Genomic DNA, 20,883 nt, shown 5'->3' on the forward strand with positions numbered 1-20,883 from the left:
TACCATTTTGTAGTACTTTTGTAGTCCGAATGTATAGTGAGAATTATTATACCCAGTATAGTGGACTCAAAGTATCCAACAATGCATTGGGAAAACAGGCACAAGATACCATCATGTATTGCGCTGAAGGAAATGGACGAGGAGGAGACAAATTGAGACAAATCCATGAGTTGTGGTGCGATAATAATGTATTATTAATGTGAACAGTGCAATGCATCACAACACGAATGGCCACAAAGTACTTTGTATTTATTAATTTGGGAAAACTTATTGCCCCCACATTCACAATGGCCGTTAATTCTTACCTTTCACAATAAAAGCTTCTTACTGAGGGGAACTTAAATTCACTCAGAGCATTTCGCTAAGAGGCAACTCAACAAAATAGCTTAAAATGTGTATTCATCACAAAAATATGTCGGTATATATTACGGATAGTCTACCAGCCAATGTTGATCTGGCACGTTTGAATTCTGCTGTAATTAACGGCGGAGAGAACATGACCTGAGTAGTGTCCGAAAGTGTTTTTTCATTTTGCCGATGAGCTCACTACTTAGTCCTCTACATAGAACTCCTGGATAGTGAGTAGGGAGTCGTGAATGATTTCAGACACAGCCTATGTCTTTTCTACCCTATGTTTTTGTTATGATTTAGGCTCACTGTGATCGTGGGTAAAAACCGTAGTGCCGCTAATCAAGGTGTATGCTGAATGTAGTGCTTTTAGGCTAACCCAAAACTTTATATGCTGTATTGTATAAATGAATGCCTGTTTTCTGGGAGTGGATTGGAGTTGTTATGCATTCAAATCAACCTCAGGGTAACTTTTGAAAGCTGTTTTAACTTTAAAGACTTTAACAAAGTACATGTTAGATATAATTAACTGAGGAACAGAACTGAGCGCCAGCCATTTGCAATCATTCCAATAAATTCATGACATATTTGTACAGCCCATGTGACAAACTTTGGGTCCATCCAATTAAATGCAAAGTCCACTCATTAGGATATTTCTGTTCGTGCCAGAGATCCGAGGCGACCGTCTTTTTAATGATTTGATCACAAGTTAAAAACTTACGCATTCCCTCCATAACAATGCTATTTGTCTCAATAAGATGAAGTGTTCAGTGTAATTGCAGTGTCTAAATCCACATTTACAGCCGTCACAAAGACAAAGAGATCTGCAGGACCTGCTATAGATTTCTATGGGAAAGCATTCAGTTGCGTTCCCTGGCATTAGGTTCATAGGGCTGACAGGGTTGCATCCCCCCTTTTTCCGTAGAACAGCCCTTATCTTAATGAGGAATCGCAACACACAGTCCTGTTGTAAAATAACAATGATGGGGGAAGCAGCTAATGAGGCTATCATGGTGTCGGGAAAGAGCCATCTCTCCCCACAGGCCCCAGCGAACAGAGCGGGCTCTGCGGCAGATGCGGCGAGGCCGGAGACAGAGCTCACATTGATTGCATAGGTTCAAGAGGCAGAGCCGGTGAAAATGAAAGATGCCAAGGCTCATCAGCCGAATTAGATCAAAGTGTGGAGTTTTGAACTGTCTGCGAGCCGATTGTTTGGTTATTTGCGGGAGTGATTTTGTTGTGAGAAAGCAGCCGTGAGATTATGTTGTTTGTTTTCCCCCCAAAACCTTGGGGAAATTTTTTGCACATTTGAGCTTGATTGATCAGGCGCGATGTGTTGTTGCAACATTTCACTGGTGTATGTTTCCACTTAGTTGAATGAATTACTGCTGGGTGCATATGAGATTATTATTATATGCTATGTAAATGAACAAATCAACTGCTAAAGACTGCTTATCTATTCAGAATTCATATGAAATGTCTGGTCTTGAGTTGGTAATAGTATAGTAGCAACGGCACTTCTTGTAGTGTTCCATCTCCGTTAGGCTTCCTTTAATTCATACCACAAAATCTGCTAAAGATTTGGACGCCTGTCTCTGATTTATTGCCCTGTGGTAGTGTTTAGCTGTATACACGACAAGTCTAAAAACTTCTGCAGCGACACATCTGATTTGTTTTTGCCTCTGCACGGAAGTTTTCCTTTTGGTTATTTGGACATTTAGGAAGATCCATCCCTTCATACATCTGAGTGACTGAAGTGAATGTATGTACAGTATGTGTGGCGTTGCATGTCTACATTATATCTAGTTTTTTTTTTTTCTTTTTCTTTTCTTTCCACCTGGCAGACTCTCACCCATCATATCCACCTTCCATGTGTGTAAAGCGAGAGCCCCATGAGGCGTCCTTTGCCCCCTCCACCCCCTCCTCTGTTGGCGACTCTGCTCTATCCGACATCTTGCCCCACCAGTCCAGCCTCTCTGTAGATGCCTCTACTCCCAGCTACCCTGCCCATGCCCACGGCCCCCGCTACAGACAGTATGCCAGCCAGCCCTTTATAGCAGGTACAACTTTACCCATAAGGCCCTGTAACCAGATAAAAACCCAATCAAGCTCTCACTCTTTTCAGTTGATTTGTGTTCATTACTGATCATTTATCAAATACGCACCATATTAAAGCGTCCGCCTCTCACGTTGCAAAGCCATCAATCCCATTTGTGTGGCCCTACTATTTTGTACACACGAGCAAAACTGACTGTTTGCTCCTCATTAACAGCAACCGCTCTCTCCCCCTCTCGGGTTAACAATAGGCCTCCAGGTCCCTCCAGCCTCGTGACAGGCCCGAGGTCTGAGGGGCCAGAGGAGGTCAAAACGGGGGTGGGGATGTTGCAGAGGCAGAGACGTAGCTCTGATGCTGCTTTGGACCCGTATGTCCCCGTCCTGTGTGCCCCTTCATGCAGCCAATGCCCGATACTGTCACTGTTAATTACAGGACTGAATGTGGAGCAGAGAGAGCTCTCATTGGCGCCATGCTCCTGTCTGTTTCAAAAGCTGCTTAGGACGTTGGTATATTAATGTTACAGCAGTTTATAGTCTCTGATTAGATCATTTCGTAAAAACAATTTAAGTCACTTTCCTCAAAATAACATGCAAATTGCCCTGTGATATGGACTGGTGACCTGTCCAGGGGGCATCTTTCACCCAATGCACGCTCTAGTCCCTTGCATCCCCAGACTGGATAAGCAGTTCAGAAAATGGATGGACAACATGCAACTTCATGAAACATGAAGAACATATTTGTGGTCATTTTTAGCATTTTTTTTTTTACTATTTTTCTTTAGACTATTGCAAAATTATCTTGCATACTATAAGAAATTAAATGGTTTGATGCATTGTGACAGACAGTGGCTTGTTATTCTCAGTGATTATATGCATCACTTTGCTTTGGTGATTTTAGTGTGTGAAATATCCAACCGTCTCCCCTGTTTCCGCACAACTAAACCATATTCTCAATTACGTTTCGAGGGAAAACATATTTTCTCCCAGATTACGGTCACAGGTTTAAATCATTTAAACATGTGGTTAACGTAAATTGAAACAAAACAAAACAAAAAACGCAACAAAACTACTTAGTTTGGTTTAGGCAACAAAAACTATTTGGTTAGGTTTAGTAAAAAAATGGATAATGGTTTGGCTTAAAATGACTACCTTTGCTACGTTATTTAAAATGAAAGGGCGCTGACTTTTAGTTTGACACGGCACTCAAACAGCGGTTTCCTTGGGGGAAAGTTATGTGTTTGTTTGACCCATTGACCCCCACACTCGCCCGTAGTGGACTTGGGCTTTCCCACTCGTTATACTCGTCATTGTTCCACGTAACTTTCATTAACGGTCTCACAATATACTACATCATCTGCACTGCGCGTCACCCGGTGTACTACATCACTTTCTGCAGCCTTCCACCAACTATTATTACAAACGTATTTGTGATACTTCAAAGACAAACATAATTCCTGACAAAATACTTTTTCCTCCAAATGTAATCAAGAATGCAGTTTAGTTGTATGGGACTGTAACATGTGAGAGACAGGGCTAGAAATATCATAATTGCAGCATTTAAGGAGAAATCAATTTTCCTGATTTCCTCCTATTCTCCTGATAAGAGTGGAAAAATATTACTGTCAAGTAAAAATAGAAATCATACACTCATATTCAACTGTTCTGTGTTCAAGCATCCATGTAAGACTTTTCCTCCTGTGTGCCTGCAGGTCGAGACATGGCCAGTACCACCTTACCTGGCTACCCGCCTCACGTCCCCCCCACAGGACAGGGCAGCTACCCCACCTCCACACTCGCTGGAATGGTTCCTGGTAGGTGGCACTACTCCCTTTTTATGATGCCATTAATTTTACTTTTACAGGTTTTTATTTCCAGCAGGTAGTCCCCTTCAGTTGATCTTGTTGAGGTCCCTTTAATCTAAACAATTGGTAGTGCTATTCTGTGATGTCTTTAACATGTAACACGTACAAAAACACATCCACTATTTGAGATACTGAAGAAAAGCGTTGCTCTTGACCCAAAGGATTGAAGCGAGCTTGTTATAGCTTTGTTAGACTGCGGTTAGCGTGCGGTTAGCGTGCGGTTAGCGTCTGCGGACGAGGACATTAGATGAACTCGATAGGCGATCACCACAATCAGTGGCCGTGTGATAGGACAGTTCCTCTCAGTTACACTCCAGCTCCCAGCGCTCATTACCCTCGCCGTGTCCACACGGCGCACTCTCACCAGCCCCGTCGATAAACACTGCTTTTGCTCCTCTCCTCGCCTCCCCGGACACCCAGGGCTGCAGAGCGTATCTCTTTCCCCTCTACTTAACCTGCAGTTCAGGTTCACAGCAAACAGTTAAGGGTCAAAACACAGAGGCGTGGAGGGCCTGTAAATATTTAAATCACTATCTCTCTCAGGGATGAGCTCGAGTTACACGACCAGCGTAGTGGGGATGCTATAGCTGCCAGCGTGTGTAGATCTCTCCTCCGAACAACTGAAAACACAATTCCCTTTATTGCTCGGAGACATGTACCTTTCACACTGACCAATAATCACAGCAGGCGCGCAGTATTTACAAGTGAGCTCAGTGTGCATGAGGGTAGCCTTTTAAGATATACGTGGGGGTAAAAGCTGATATATGAAATTAAGAAAATGACTTGGATTATATGCCACTGGAGAGGATATACTCATACAAGCACAGCTACCTTCTTAATCCAGAGGTTGTAGTTTTTTCTCATCTGGTTGTGAACGACTAAGATTTAGTGACTGGCTCCAAACACTGTTAAAGCAAAGGCCATTCTTCAGCAGCTTCATATAAAACCCAGCTTTTACAGTCTCGTAAAAGAAGGGAACCTGTGGACCCACAGCATCGCTCTCTGACATCCCCTCAGCCTCCCGTCCTCTCCACCGCGACCTGCACTGGGAGGACGAAGCGCAAATGAGAGTCTCAGAGAACCCATTAGGGAGTTTTGAAGCGAAGCATCATCGCAGGGAAAAAAAGCACTGACGTACTCACTTAAGGAAAGAATAGAGGAAATCCTAAAGACTAACAGGGGACTAATAAAACGATCAATCCACCTGAAGGAACTGCATGTGGAGACAAGCTATACAAGCAGCAAGGATACAAATGTTTGTGACAAGACTGTATGTAACTGCAATGTAACTTGGTGTAAAAGCATTTTTTACAGCTTACTATTTTACGAAAGCTGTCAGTCATTTCAGTTTGTCAGCTCTTTGCTAATGTTTGTTTTTATTGATTTCCAGGAGGGGACTTTTCTGGAAACCCTTACTCTCATCCACAATACACCACTTACAACGAAGCATGGCGGTTCAGCAATCCAGCATTACTAAGTAAGCGACTTTCTCTTATATATTAAAAACTGTCAAATCATACTGTAACATTAATAAACTTTAAAATAAAGATAATTTTTTACACACGTGTCTTACATGATGTTTGACCTCGTGGTTTCCAACGGCTCGTTCTTCTGTTAACTTTCAGGTTCCCCTTATTATTATAGTGCCGCGTCCCGTGGCTCCGCACCTCCCACTGCTGCCACTGCCTATGACCGCCATTAGTTACCATGGAGACCAGTTCAAACTGCAGGGCCATGGCTTCGGCCTCCATATTGTCCCCGTCTGATAAACACTGAGGTCAAAGGGAAGCGAGGTGGAACCCTAAAGGAAAACCCGGTGATGTTACGCGATGCGGAGGAAGGATCGGCGAGGTCGACGGCCGGCGCATCTAGCCCCAGCTTCAGCGTCACACACACCTTGGGTCAAAAGGGCCCGCGGGGCGTTCAGAACTCACTCCATCATGCCCTCACTTCTCTCACAGGCCCGAACATTTCCAGAATGACTTTAAGAGATTATATAAATATATATATTATAAAATATAAATTGAAGAAAAACAGTGTGAAGAATACCATGTGGAAAAAAATGTTGTGGGTTTTTATTTTTGTTCCTTTGTTGCTGTTGTTGTTGTTGTTATTTTATTCATGGATTCTCACATTCCTTTTATGTGATGAACTGCAGTATTTTTCTGCTCTAAAGAGAGAAGTCCAGGGGAGACGACAATGGTCCCATAGCTTGATGATGCAGCGACTTGAACCAGTGTTGCGAGGCCCCCTTTGACACTCAATGGCTCCACACTGTAGGGAGGGCTTTACTCTGGTGCTTTGACTACGTCTTCTGCTCCCATTTCTCCTGTTCCCTCCTACATTATCGGATAAACACACAGCATGTCCTACAACGTTTACTGACCCTATATAGACCAATGGCAACATCACACTCCCTGTGGCAAACAATCAGATGTAAAAATGTAAATCATTTTGCAAAAGTATTAAAAAAAACACGGTGACCACAAAACGGCCTCGCCGGAATTTTTAAATACTTTAAATTATTTTTTTCTGTCACTATTTTTCAATGTAAAAAAAAAAAAAAAAGGCTATCAAAGATTCCTTCAGAGTAGTTGTCATGTTTCCCTCATTTTCCAGTCATGACCATGTCCATGCATGATTTGCTCTTTTTTTGCACTATAACCTCAGCTTATTTAATTTATTTGGTACATTCACTTAAAGTTTAATTAACCTACTGATTTTAAACATAAGTTGATGCTATTTATGTTGGATAGTGTAGGTGTAAAAACACAAAGCAGATGGACAGACATGTTCTTTTTCTGAGTAAAAGCGATGCTTTCAAGTTTCCGAGGAGTTTGTAAGCCATAGCCTTACATGGCTACACGAAACAAATTCAATTCTCCTGGTTTATAATCCATTCAGCTACTTAGTCATACCACTAGATGCCTACACAGTTTAGAGAGCTGTACGCAGTTGAGCGAACCAACTGTAAATTAGCTTCAACAATTGCCTTACAAACCTGTTTTTCCAGCGTCAACTCATGCTTGTTCCACAAAATTACTTGCCTTTCCAAACACACATTCACCGCCCTCCTTGATTTACGTTCTACTCTCCATATAGGGACTGAAAGGAAATACTGATTCAGTTTGCTTTTTGGAAAATATTTTGTGAATGTACTTTTAACTACATTTGCCAAAGACTTAGTTTGATATTTAATATTTTATTTACAGTATATGTATGCATAAATAAAGCAGTATTATCTTTTAAATGAGTAGTCGACACTGAACATGTATGTCGTGACTTTTCAATATGGCGATCAACGCGGCGCATATGACTGTAATGAAAAAGTCAGTGACTCAATACTCCATCGGTTGCAACAAAATGCTGCTTTGTAGAATGATTTGTGAATAATGTGAAGACAATTCTTCTCTGTAAATAATATCACACACTCACCATCGCAGTATCATACTAATGTACTGGCTCCCTTTGTAGATAAACATTACATTTGTGTCTTAATGTAATGTTGTGCTCTGAGGAAGAGGCGCAACTACTGTATAACCTGTCGCTACATGTACTGTAGCAGCGGGTTTCAGATGCTAACATCACATAGGTTGTCTCTGTCATTTTATTTTTGTTTTCATGATAATGTCATGATGATGTTTTATGTCACTATGCAATGAGTTAAATGGCTTTCTGTATCATCTTTTGTTGTTGGGCTCAGATTAAGTAATCCCCGTGGAGAACAGCATAAAAAGTTAACAAGTACAAAAGACCTCCGGTGTGAAACGGTTTCTCTCTCATTTCACTTTTGCTCCACAAAATTCCCTCAAATGGAGATGCGATCAAACTGAAGTCCTTGGCAACAATCAAAGATATTGTCCTGTTTGCTGTTAGTAGATGTTGTGATCATTATGTTAATCCAAATTACAGTCATCTGTGCCTCCATGTATAGAAACGCATCCACACTTATTACCCATCTCTCCTCCCTCCCTCCACTCTCTCTACGAATACAACTCTTTAGGCGTCCAAGATGAAGTTTACTTTAATTCCACACAAGCATATACTGTACATCGTCTGGTACCAGGGTTAACTGTCGTCGCTGAGGGCACCAGATAAACAGACCGCGGTCCTGCTCTTCAGGAGAAGCTATCCTCCACAAATTGCACTTGGGATTTGCCTATTTCTGTCTACATGTAGCTCGACATATCTGAAAATGAAACGCGGGCACAGAGTGCAAGCCACCGTCATTCAGGCGAAGTCTTTGCTTTAGGAAGCGGAGCACCTCTGAAGGAATTCTGCTGTTGTAAAGATGATACAGGAGACGTGTCATGGACATAAAAAAAGGATTTCTGATGAAAATCTATACGGAAAGCCTCGTGGCCTCAATCATTGTTCTGTTTCAGTTCTGTTCCAATTCTTTTTGTGCACATGAGAAATAAATTCTTTTATATGTCAGTCGTTGACTCGGTGTCCCCCTCATTATTAACCCCATAAGAAAATGATTCAGAGTTCAAGGTTCCCGGGGAGCGTTCCCGCTGCTGGTGTATTGATGTTTGGTTTTATGAACAGTCGGGACTACAGAAGGCACTCACACGGATTACAGCTCTCAAATATGAAATACATGATAGACGCGGAGCACGCTGTTTGTGTGTATCAGTGTGCAGAAATCATATACATTATGATTCCTGTTAAAAGTAGCCCACAATAAAAGGAACAATTACATTATGTTAACGCATGTGTGTTTGTGTGTGTGCAGGACAGAGAGAGAAAGTATAAAAAAGAAAGGGAGAGAGAAGAGGGTGAAACAAAGAAGCAGGACAGTTGGGAAGGCAGGAGAGCGTTGCCCCGGCTTCTGACTCCAGTATATTTAATGATGCATCGGTTTCATCCTGCTATACCACGCTGCTGCTGCTGCCTCACCTCCCTCTCTACACTCTCAAACACACAAGTGTTGTAATTCAATTTCCCTGCTTCCTCTGCCTATTGTTTATTTCATGGATCCCCTGTGAAGCATCAAAAGCTGCTGTTTCTGTCAGCCCCCTAACTGTCCTATGTGTTTGTCATTCAGGCCTTGTTAAAAGATAAAACACACACACACACATACACACATATGCGCTCTCCTCTCCCAGCTGAGAATTCCCAGTGGTAAAATTATTCCATTTAGATGGGAACTTTTTTTGTCACAACCCTGTCTAAATTGGCATATCTGGCTCTCTCTCGTAGAAACCAATAAACTGTGAACCCCGGATGCATCTGTCAGTCAAGCTCATCTTTACTTTAGCGGGCCAGATGACAACAACAGGAGAAGAGACACACACACACCAGCAGAATGGGGCGCACCGATTGGCTCTCATCAGTTAAGCATTACGAAAAGCACCTGTCATCCTCGGGGCTTCTCAAACCCCGCAACGGAGAGAGGCCCTGCCACGGGGGCCAATGGGCCTCGCGCAAGATTTACTCAAACACTTCACCCTCATTGTCAACTTGGCTTGGTGATGCCCTACAGCTAGGCCTCTTTGGCATGATTCATGTCTGTCACTGATAATGTATACAGCCAAACAAGCCCATTGTGAAGAGCTGCTAGATGGACACAGTCTGAAGCAATCCCTTGCAAAGTTTTATTCTGACATCAACACATTGCATTAAATATATATATACTGTGTATATATATATATACACAGTATATATATATATATTAGGGCTGTCAATTAATTAAAATATTTAATCGTGATTAATCGCATGATGGTGTATCACGATTAATCACAAATTAATCACACATTTTTTATCTGTTCAAAATGTACCTTAAAGGGAGATTTGTCAAGTATTTAATACTCTTATCAACATGGGAGTGGGAAAATATGCTTGTTTTATGCAAATGTATGTATATATTTATTATTGGAAATCAATTAATAACACAAAACAATGACAAATATTGTCCAGAAACCCTCACAGGTACTGCATTTAGCATAGAGAATATGCTAAATTCATAACATGGCAAACTCAAGCCCAACAGGCAACAACAGGGTAAAACTCCTGGGTACCAATAGGTCCCATTTTCATTCACATCTCTTGAGGTCAGATGTCAAGGGACCCCTTTGCAAATGGCCATGCCAGTTTTTCCTCGCCAAAATTTAACGTAAGTTTGGAGCATTATTTAGCCCTCTTCACGACAAGCTAGTATGACATGGTTGGTACCGATGGATTCCTTAGGTTTTTTCTAGTTTTATATGATGCCAGTATGTTTGTGAAGGTTCTCAGTCATCCAGGTCATGGTATCCGAGGACGTATCCGAGGACGTATCCGAGGACGTCTTCAAGAACCTAAACCAAGTCCAGTTGCTGCTGATTTAACCCTTCCTCGGATATGATGCCAGTATCATTCATTCATTCAAGCTTTAAAACTGAGCCCACTACGACCTAAAAATTGTAAGTTGCGTTAATGCGTTACAGAAATAGTGGCGTTAAAACTAAACTTTGACAGCCCTAATATATATATGTATATATATATGTATATATATACATATATATATATATATATACAGTATATACTGGTTGATATCAGTGGTGGAAAGTACAAGTATCTGTGCTTTACTTGAGTTTTTCCCTGTTACGCTATTTTTTATTTCTACCCCACTACATTTATCTGATTTCATTTATTCATTTCATTCACAACATTTTCCATTAAAAAACATACGATAGGCTCATAAAATACAATACAAAAACACCTTACAAAGAATCTACCTTGTCACATTTCAAATGTCTATGAGTTGTAAGAAGTCACACCAAACAGACATTTCCACACTAAAGTCCAATATTTGGACAAAAAGTAAAGATTAGAGAAAAATTCCCAAACTGAATACATATTTGTGTATAGGGCTGTGTATTGGCAAGAATCTGACGATATGTATCATGATACTGAGGTTACGATTCAATATATTGTGATATATTGCAATACTGCAAGCAAGGCGATATATTGCGATTTTAAAAAATCTAATTATATGAAAACTGTCATAGTATAAAGAACACACCACCATATGCATAAAATCGGAGTAAAAAACAGTTTGCTTTCTTATGCAATCAGAACAGTGGGATCTGCATTTGCATTTATCACAGTCCCTTTAACATCCAACATTGTAGCACTATACTTTGAGAGGACACACACACTGAGAGGACGCATATCTTTGCAAATGAAATAAAGTATTGACTGAGTTCATCTTTGCATGTAAACCGTTAATCAAAAATCAATGCAGTGTTTTTGAGAATCGATACAGTATCACAAAACATAATATCCCGATATTCCATATTTTCAATATTTCCTTACACCCCTATTTGTGTAGCAGATCTTTGTTTCATCTTCTTTCCCAGATTTATCTTGTTACTCTTCAGATTGGAAACCACTGGACTAAACTACCAAACAGTATATAAAGCAGATAAAACTATTAGATTTTTAGCAGCCAAGTACTTTTACTTGATACTTAAGGTACATTTTGCTGATAATACTTGTGTACTTTTACTTAACTTTTGAACGCAGGACTTTTACGTATTTCTAGATTGTTGTATTACTTGTATTACTACCAGTGGTTGACAGCCTGTTTTCTTTGAACAGAATAAACAGTGATGAAGTACAGAGGAAACACACCTAGAATTCAATATATAATGATTTCTCTTTGTGTAAACATCCATGAGATAATCAGAGAGCAAGACTCGGTGAATCTCGAGGTGTGACGCGAGTGTGGTATTGTTCAGAGACGAGGAGCGGTGGTGGTCTGTCGGTGACGTCCTGTCATCTGCCTGCATGGGAGCCTGTCATCAGCCTCATCATGTGGCTGTCATAGTTGATGCTGGCAAGGGGAGAGGCCAACCCTGCTGTGTCAATCAACGAGCCCTCATTAGAAGCGGCTTTAATTAGTGGCTACACGGGCGCAGTATTGTTCACAACGGCGCCTTCGTTAACTCTGTTAATCCCAAATGGATTTGGGTTTGAGAAGAGGCAGCAGTACAGCGGTCCAGAGGTATAATGTGAAGCTACTTTATGCGTTGAAACAAGTTATTTCTTGTGTTGTTTATATCTTGAAAGAGAATATGTCTTAAATAGATATAAAAGTCTTGCCCTTGAGGAGCACCTGCGTGTATGTCATCCTGGTCCAAAATTAGAATAAAGGTTTGTGAAATTGTCCATGTGGAAATAAATCATCATCTCATACTTAGATTATTTCAGTGTGGCAGAGGAGTCAGAGAGTTCAAGCCCGGTCTCTGATGATCCTGATCCTGACAGAACGATGATTATGAGGTTATTTTCACTGTCGGCGGGTGAGACCATCCAGGCGACAAGAACATGACTTTGTGATGTTTGTAATGAGTGAGCATTGATTGACTCAACACACAGCCTAAAGAGGTTTCCTCCATGTTCAAGCTCAAAAGGATGCTCGGGCTCCGTGTGCATCCCGTGCTGTAGCATAGTTCGCAATTAGAATAATGAGCAGTCGCGGAGAGCTGTCTGGAGAAATGCAATTGCTGCGTTTCTCAACCCGGGCCTCATCATGCCAACTATATGCTATTATACCATTCCCATCCCAGTTAGATCAGTCAGCAGTGCAGAGCGATTTCCCCTTCAGGAGCTAAATTATCGTTTTGAATGGCCATTGTGCGACACATTGTGTAATTAAGCACTAAATATTCCTCGCTACCTGATTATGTCACTCTCCAAAAAGGGCTGAGGAGCTGCGGGGCGAGAGATGGTGTTTTGTGTGAGCGGTGGGGAGGGATTCGAGGTTGGGGAGGAAGTGTGTAGGGGCGTAACAAAAGGCCAAAATGTGTAAAATGGGGTAGCACTGACCTGCGTGCCCCCTTCAAGCTGAGAGAGGGTCTTCTGTCTGACAGAAGCCCAGCCTGAGGGGGGGGTTGATTAGTTTGAGTCCTAACTGTTTTGGCAAAACAGTGCAACAAGAGCATCCAGCCTTCTGCAGCTCCAGTATAGGACGGAGGAAGAAGAAGAGACGAGGCAAAGAGGGGAGACAGAAAAGTGGGAGGCCACAATCACCAACCCCCACCACCTCTGACTGGCTCCCCACGCCGCTTCAACACCCCCCCCCAACACACACACACACACACACACACACACACACATTCCCCGACGCCTCCACCCCCTCCCCTACCCAACACCCAGTCACTGTCAGGCCAAACACATGATGAATTGCCCTGTCAACAGAATTCATTCAGGGACCAATTAATTCAGCAGAAATGAACTAGAGCCATCAGTCGCTGAAAAACTCAGTGCAAAGAGAGCAAAGTAGCCCCACTTCAGAAAACGAGGAAGCGAGGGAGGGAACGAGGGAGAGAGGGGTGAGCGTAGTGGAGACGAGAGGGCAAGCAAAAGAGAGAGGGAGAAAGAAAAGGAGAGGGAGAGAGCGTGGTGGAAGTTAGTCTGACAGAAATTGGTCATTTAATGCTTTAGCGCACTGGAGACAGCCCCTGTCATAGACGAAGGCATGGCAGGGGCTCCCCTGGTATTTTATTTATTAATTATCCTATGCAGCGAGGGGCCTTTAACTGTCTCAGTCCAGCCCCGTCAGCCCGACTCCCTGTCATTTTCTCTCCACAAACAGATCCTTTAACACCGCGCTCCAGGTTAATGGAGACAAAGCCAATATCCAACCAACCTTGCCTTCTCCCCCAAATACAGTATTCATCTGTACCTTATCCAGGTAATTATGTCTCAGACGATCTCCTGAATATGTCGTTGGGATGCTAATAAACCACTTTAGAGCTGGCGTGCAGAACACGTCTGACCTTTTCAACTCGCTGCTTCATGGTGGCTATGCCTCCCAAGGAGGGCAGCAATTATTTACACCTTACTGGGAACGGCATGTCGTTGGGAATAAACACAGTCCCAAATAATTTAATGACGGCTGCATATTATTATCATTCAGGATATAACCGAGACAAACTCGTGCTTATTTCCTCATAATTGGCTGCTGATGTGTAACATGATCCAATGTGAAATCTTTGTTGATAACAGAAATGCTTTGCCAAGTAGAGCTACCTGTCAGGGGGGGGGGAATTTATGCTCCCAAACATTTGTCACCTCAAATGCTCCGTCTCTGTTTTCCTCAGCAGTGTCGACGAAATTCAACAGAAACCCGTGCTTGCCAGGAGCTGTTTTGTTGGCGGTGACAAATTAGCACTGTGAAGGGCGATATCAACACCAGCTAATTAAGGTGTCGTGTGATTTTGGGCTCCAGATCAAGAATCTGCTGATTCATCCCACGGGTGATTATGATGTCCATATGGTCAACGTACAGCGTGCTACGCGGGGAAACACTATCGGGCCCGCTGCGGCGCTGGCTGTGCCAAAAGTTTGATCTCGTCTTTTGTGGCGGTGTTGGGTGGTGTTCATCAGGGCTCTGAATTATTAACGGCATCTTTTCTTTAAGCCCAGGATCCTCTAGTGGAAAACGCCGTGATGAGGGGGCAGCTGGGAGGCTGCCTGCGACTGGCTGCCCCTCTTCTCTGACATCAGGAAGTGAAATTCAACGCTGTTTCCACTGTCGTTCATTGATGGGCTTGTGTACCTTGAATGCCCCCTTCTTGGTGTCACTTAAGGAATTATCACACCTCATGCAACATAAAGGTGATTTTAGGACAGGTGTTTGATGGTTTTAGTGTATTTAAACCTTGACAATCATTAAAATTATAAATATTTCTCACTATTAACTTCAATTTCTTGTGGCCAAATGATGAGTAATTACTCCGGGGACTCTAATAAACTCAATTCTCTCTCGTTCCTCTCAATTCAGTCTTTTACTGTAGTGCTAAGCACAGTGAAAACACACCTAATGGACAACGCTGGCACACAAGCCAAGTGAACCTGACAAATGGAACAGAAAAGCTAACAGAGAAGAAAGAGGTGCTTAGGCCAACTGTCACAGGTAAAGTGCTTTCCTGATTTCTGTTTACTCACCACGCTTGAAACTCGACTTGTTTTCCTGCAGCTTACTGAAGAGATTCTGTCTGTGAGTCAGCTGGTGTCTCGCAGGCAAAAAAAAATGCTCATTTGGCATCAAATTTGGAAGGTGGAAAAAGTTACCAAGTACAGCTTTTGAGAGTATGATAACACTCTCAACTAAAGTCAACTAAAGGAAGTATTTTTTCCCAGTTAACTGCAAAAGATATTGTGTATTTCAACCAGAAGACAACTGCTTCTTTAGCTTTAACACAACCTCCTCTGCCTCTCGTCAAACTCCCACACTACTGAATTAGACAAAATGGAAAAGACTCTTATGTTCTCTGCATATAAAGAGTAAGGAATTAGAGGAGTAGAAGGACAGGAGTGAGACCTACAGAAAGACTCTGCATATGAACAGAGAGGAGATGTGCTGTAGAATATATTTAATTAAATGAGACTAATTAGGAACATGAGAGCAGGTGCCAGGCTATGAGCTGACAGGGAAGACAGCGAGACAACATGCCAGCACGAAAAAAGAAGAGCCCAGCTACACACACACACACACACACACACACACATGCAAGTGCACAACCAAACACGCGTAATGCGCACAAACACACAGCTGCGGTTATGAGGGTGTATCGTGACAGGCACGGGGACAAAACAACTTTCTGCATTTTGTCATGTGAAACCCCGCAGGAATACTCCTGACAGGAAGCAGAGACCCAGGCACCGTGGGGGTCTCTTGCCTTTGTCTCACACACATTCTCTTTATTATTTTGTTCTGCAATGGTGGAAAGAAGTTTGCACAAGCCAAAGATTCCTCTCCCCCCCTAATTATTTCAGCACTTGCTCCAGCCTGTGGTGTAAATTCTTTTCTTCCTCCTCTCAGACCTCTTAAAAAGCGTCTCGTTCTAGAGCTGCTGCAACAGGGTACATTTCAATGGATTCATTTAAATGATTTGATATGGATGGTACACATTTATTGGGAAAAGTCAATATTTCTTGTCGGGATGAATACTCTCAACTGAAATAGATTGAATAATTTCCTATATTTTTTTTTAAAATTTTGCTAATCAAACTGAATGTGGACAAAAGACACAGAACCTGACGTAACAGAGAATTTTTTTTTTTAATTCTTCATGTATATCACTGTGCATATCAAGACGTTATTTTACATTAAAGTGAGCGAACACTGACTAAAGTGACTAAAGCCTACCATAGCCAGTTATTGATTTTTAATCCTAACCTTAACCCTTGTGTAAAAGCTAAATATATGTAGCAATACTCTCATTATGTGCCAAAACATTTAATTTGTATTATTGTTATGAATCTACTGCTAATATGAAATGATTCAATAATTTGTGTTTGATCTAATTGAGGATAAAAATTAAGCAGAGCTAAAACAATTAGTTTATTGACAGAATATTAATCGGCAGATATTTTAATAATTTAATAAATACGGGTTGAGGAAAAAAATACAGCATAGCATCGCGATATTTTGCGTGACAATACCGTAACGATACACGGATGTTCATTACTGATATTTTATTATATAAACTATTGACCTCTTAACAATCTGATGGCCCGGGGCGGGCCCGGCTGCTGTTCTATCTTTCAGATGTTTTAGCGGGCTCAGTCTTAAAGCTAGAGTGGAGAAACTAAAAAAAACAAAGGAATCCATTGGTACCAACGATGTCATGTTAACTTGTTGGGAAGAACGTTAAATAATGCTCCAAATTTACGCTAAATTTTGGAGAGGAAAAACTGGCATGGCCATTTTCAAAGGGGTCCCTTGACCTCTGACCTCAAGATATGTGAATGAAAGCTCTGAGATGAACAGAGTGAAAACTGTATATCATTAGATAAAATAGATGTTGACAAACTGCATAATTTGCAGTTGAAAGGGGTAATAAATCATCACAATATATCACATTATATCTTATCGCAAAACTCAGCTTATCGCAAAATGTTTAAAATCGCAAGGATCCTGTTGTGACTTAAGTATCGTGAAGATATCGTATCGTGGAGCCTCTGGTGATTCCCACCCCTATTAATAAAGTAACTGTTCAAGCTAAAATGCTAAATATTTGATAGTGTCAGCTTCTCAAATGGGAGGAATTGCTGTTTCTGTATATTATATATCATTGAAAATTGAATCTCTTTGGATTTTCAACTTTTTGTTGGACTAAAGGCGATATCACCTTGGACTCTAAGAAACTGGATATCAAGATCTTTTCACTACTTTTGAGATTTCATAGATTATTGATCAATAAAATGCAAAAATAATCTGTAGATTAATCAATAATGATAACAATCTTTAGTTGCAGCCCTAAACATACAAAGTGAAGTCACAAATGGTGGTGCTTGTTAGAAAGACTACATACTGCAGGAACATCTAGCATTTAGCACTGTCTATTTATCTTCACCGCTGTGTTCTTTCAGAGAGAAGAAGTAAAAACAGACCGAAGAGCCGACACCGTGCAGACATGAAAAGAGCTTATACTTGCTCTTGCTGCCTGGCCGTCACAATGAGGTCAAGTATTTCTTTGCACAGTGCCACAAATAAAAATGTCACCTGTCCCCGACAACTAGAAACCCATGTTAGCGTGCTGCTTGTAAGGACTCCAACGCAACTTATTGTCAGCTTTACAAAGTGCGTGAGCTTCTGCACCGCACAGCAAAAAAAAGCTAAAGAGAGATATGTTTGACCCAGTGTAATGTGGGCCTGTTAAACATTTTCTCTAACTGTCCATGAACAAAATCAGCTGATTTGTTTTCACAATTTACCAAGGTACAGATTACATGGCATTGTATTAAAGGGCTAGTTTGGGTATTTTGAAGTCGAGTTGTATGAGGTACTTATCCATAATAAGTGTATTACTTACAGTATATGTGTATTAATTACAGTAAATGACGTCATCACGCCCCAAGTTTGGAGAAATAGACAGGCGCACCGACACCAGAGCAAAGCAATACAGTGTTGTGGATGGGGCCGGCAGAAAAAACTTATTTTAGCCACCTAAAAGAAAGGATCACCTACAAAAATCGATATCCGTTGAAGTGTACGCTATATTTAGAATATTTTCACTGCTTTATCTTGCAGTCAGACAGCCCTTTTATTCTCCTTTCTGACGGGGAACTGAACTGAAAGTGAAACTTATCTATGCTCTCTCAAATGCCAGCAGGCTCAGATGACAAAAACAGTTTAGATACGTTCCAGTTTCGGTTCAGTTCGCCGTCGTAAAATATTCTAAATATAGCGTACACTTAAACGGATATCAATTCTTTTAGGTGAGCCTTTTTTTTTAAGGTGGCTAAAATACACTTTTCAGCCGTCCCCATCCACAGCACTATATTGCTTTGCTCCGATGTCGGTGCTCCTGTCTGTTTGTCGATGCTGGGGGCACGCCGACCGTCAACTACTGTTGGTAATACACTGACTATGGATAAGTATCTCATACAACCCCACTTCAAAACACCGGAACTATCCCATTAAGGGGATTTAATAAACCCCAATTTCTTAAAGACATCTAACTGGAAAGCAATGGCTTAACAAAAGGACAATCCTTCTCTTTCTGATGCTAGAATTAACGATAGCACAAAAGCAGTTGTTTTAGCTTGAGTGAGACAAAGGGGAGAAACCATTTTGACAAGAAGAACATGATGAAACCTCAGCCTTTTCTGCCGTCAATCAACGCCAAACACCGAGGATCTATACCCAACTTTCTCTAGAAAACACACAACAGCATTTAGAAGGCTACGTGGTCCTGCAGCCAAGACTCTGCGAAGCGGACAGCTCAATATCTAGCCTTAGTGCGGCTTGTCAATGCAACACCAAACTCAAGACAGAGAGAGATGGGGGGCTGGTGCGGGGAAGGCTTTTTTAATTATCTGTGGTTGGGTCGGACTGTGCATCATCATTAGAGAGACTAAATAGCAGTGGTCACTGACTCAGGTAGTGGTAAACGGCACAATTAACAAGCTGAGGAGGGAGAACTGTATTCAATTTGAAAGCCTTCTCTCCTAATCCATCTCCAGTGATCAGCAGTGCTGCTGAGCTACGCCCTTTTACATTCAATTACATTAATCAGGTTATTACCCAGCAAAAAGTCAACATTTTAATCAAGAACTGGCAAAGTAGGGCAGGACGTTCTACCTAGACAGGGCTAAGTGACAGTCAGAAGAGGGGAGCGATGATATTCTACTGAAGATAATCTTTAGCTCGTGGAAAATGGCACAGCACGGAGGGGTTTGTATGCGTTATATTTTGTTATTCATCTGATTTTGAAATGCTCCGTTTTTGTCAGCATTCACCCGAAAGTATCTGTCGTCACGTCTACATTTGTACAAGTCTGAATTAATCCATCTTTTAGTGGGCACTTGTGAACGTGTACAGCACGTTTTTAAGAATTCAGGTGCTTTTTTTGTTATTTTTATGCCTCTCGCCTGCAAATCCTCTGGATATAATCCTTGCAGGGGTGTTGTTAGCAGTACAGCAGGTGTGTAAGAAATATAAAAACACAGCTGCAGGGTTCACATCCCAATAACTATCCTGATAAGATAAGATAAGATAAGATAAGATAAGATAAGCATGCACACAACATACCAAAGTCACAATGCACATACACACAAAAAACATAGATCATACATACACTCATGCATGAACGTGCTTAAATTCACATGTCGAGTGTGAGACAGTAGTTCTTAATCTGAATGTCCTGAATGTCATAGATGCCCGAGAATTGATTTCTTCCCTGTTAGTTGGGGAAAAAATGGGCGAGAAACTACTGCTTAGCCAGAGGTTGACGCGTCTTTATGGAAACTCTAGAAATACACAAGCCATTATTCTGGAAACAACTTGTCTAAATGTATGTAGAGCGACCCACCGTGGTCAGGTGTAAGGAGTATTTCATTCACTGCAGAAAAAAAAAAGCCAATTTATATGAATATGTGCTTACTTCACAACCAGTTCAAGTTGACTTTGCTGACTGATTGCTGACTGCACACATAAAGTGAATCTAATTTAGTAGAACCTCTGGCTAAGCAGTAGTTTCTCGCCCATTTTTCCCCCCACTAACAGGGAAGAAATCAATTCTCAGGCATCTATGACATTCAGGAGATGCTTGTCTTGTTTTTATTTTACTTATTCCCACACTTCTTTTTTGCATTTTCGGCTTGTTAGGAGTTCTGTGATGGCTGACCCCGGGGCATTGGGTTCTGATTAATGGAGGGAAATTCTTGTTGTCCAGCCCATAATGAGAGAAGACAGAGGTGAGAACAGCTCAATAGGAGAGATAACCACTCTTTGATCCAAACGGTCATGCAGAACCTATACTCGCTGCATCGTCAGAAAGTCCACTGTCAGGCTCCTCGCTTTAAAACCTTTCCTCATAAACTTAGAAAGGGACAAACATGCTTTGAGATAGTTGGTTTTACAAATTATAATGTGAAGTCTGTCTTTTGTTAATAATGTACTTTGCAAATGATAGCAGACTGTCTGCCCTTTGAGCGTATTGTTTCCAGATCACAGCCTGCAGACTTTTGCAATATAATAATTGACTTCTTACACTCAGTTACACACAAACAGCCGCCCAGCGATACGGCATCTTCACACTTTATTCAAAAATATTAAACTGTCTAAGTGCCATTTCTGAATCCTCACTAACAAGACCCATCTCAACTTAAGATG

At 41.5% G+C, this 20,883-nt stretch overlaps 1 protein-coding gene and 1 long non-coding RNA gene across 20 annotated transcripts in view; one reads left to right on the forward strand and one right to left on the reverse strand.

The window, feature by feature from the left end:
• pax2a (paired box 2a) overlaps positions 1-8,014 on the forward strand; it is a 32,197-nt gene extending 24,183 nt beyond the window's left edge. For 8 of the 18 annotated variants that reach the window (XM_074645938.1, XM_074645942.1, XM_074645940.1 and 5 more), the window contains 4 exons: positions 2,193-2,408; positions 4,113-4,214; positions 5,656-5,742; positions 5,910-8,014. In XM_074645938.1, coding sequence (XP_074502039.1) covers positions 2,193-2,408; positions 4,113-4,214; positions 5,656-5,742; positions 5,910-6,031 — 527 coding nt within the window. In that variant the 3' untranslated portion in view covers positions 6,032-8,014. Of the gene's footprint in view, positions 1-2,192; positions 2,409-4,112; positions 4,215-5,655; positions 5,743-5,890 lie in introns of all 18 variants that reach the window. The other 10 variants (XM_074645949.1, XM_074645950.1, XM_074645951.1 and 7 more) reach the window with 3 other exon arrangements.
• Positions 1-20,883, reverse strand: part of LOC141773850 (uncharacterized) — a 68,356-nt gene that overhangs the window by 5,114 nt on the left and 42,359 nt on the right. Inside the window, exon 5 of one of the 2 annotated variants that reach the window (XR_012595193.1) lies at positions 6,474-6,604. The exons of the other annotated variant lie outside the window; for it this stretch is intronic. This is a non-coding gene — a long non-coding RNA (uncharacterized LOC141773850). Of the gene's footprint in view, positions 1-6,473; positions 6,605-20,883 lie in introns of those variants that run through there. 2 annotated transcript variants of the gene reach the window in all.

The sequence above is a fragment of the Sebastes fasciatus genome, chromosome 9 (genome assembly GCF_043250625.1).
Source record: "Sebastes fasciatus isolate fSebFas1 chromosome 9, fSebFas1.pri, whole genome shotgun sequence".
In the NCBI taxonomy this organism is placed as follows: domain Eukaryota; kingdom Metazoa; phylum Chordata; class Actinopteri; order Perciformes; family Sebastidae; genus Sebastes; species Sebastes fasciatus.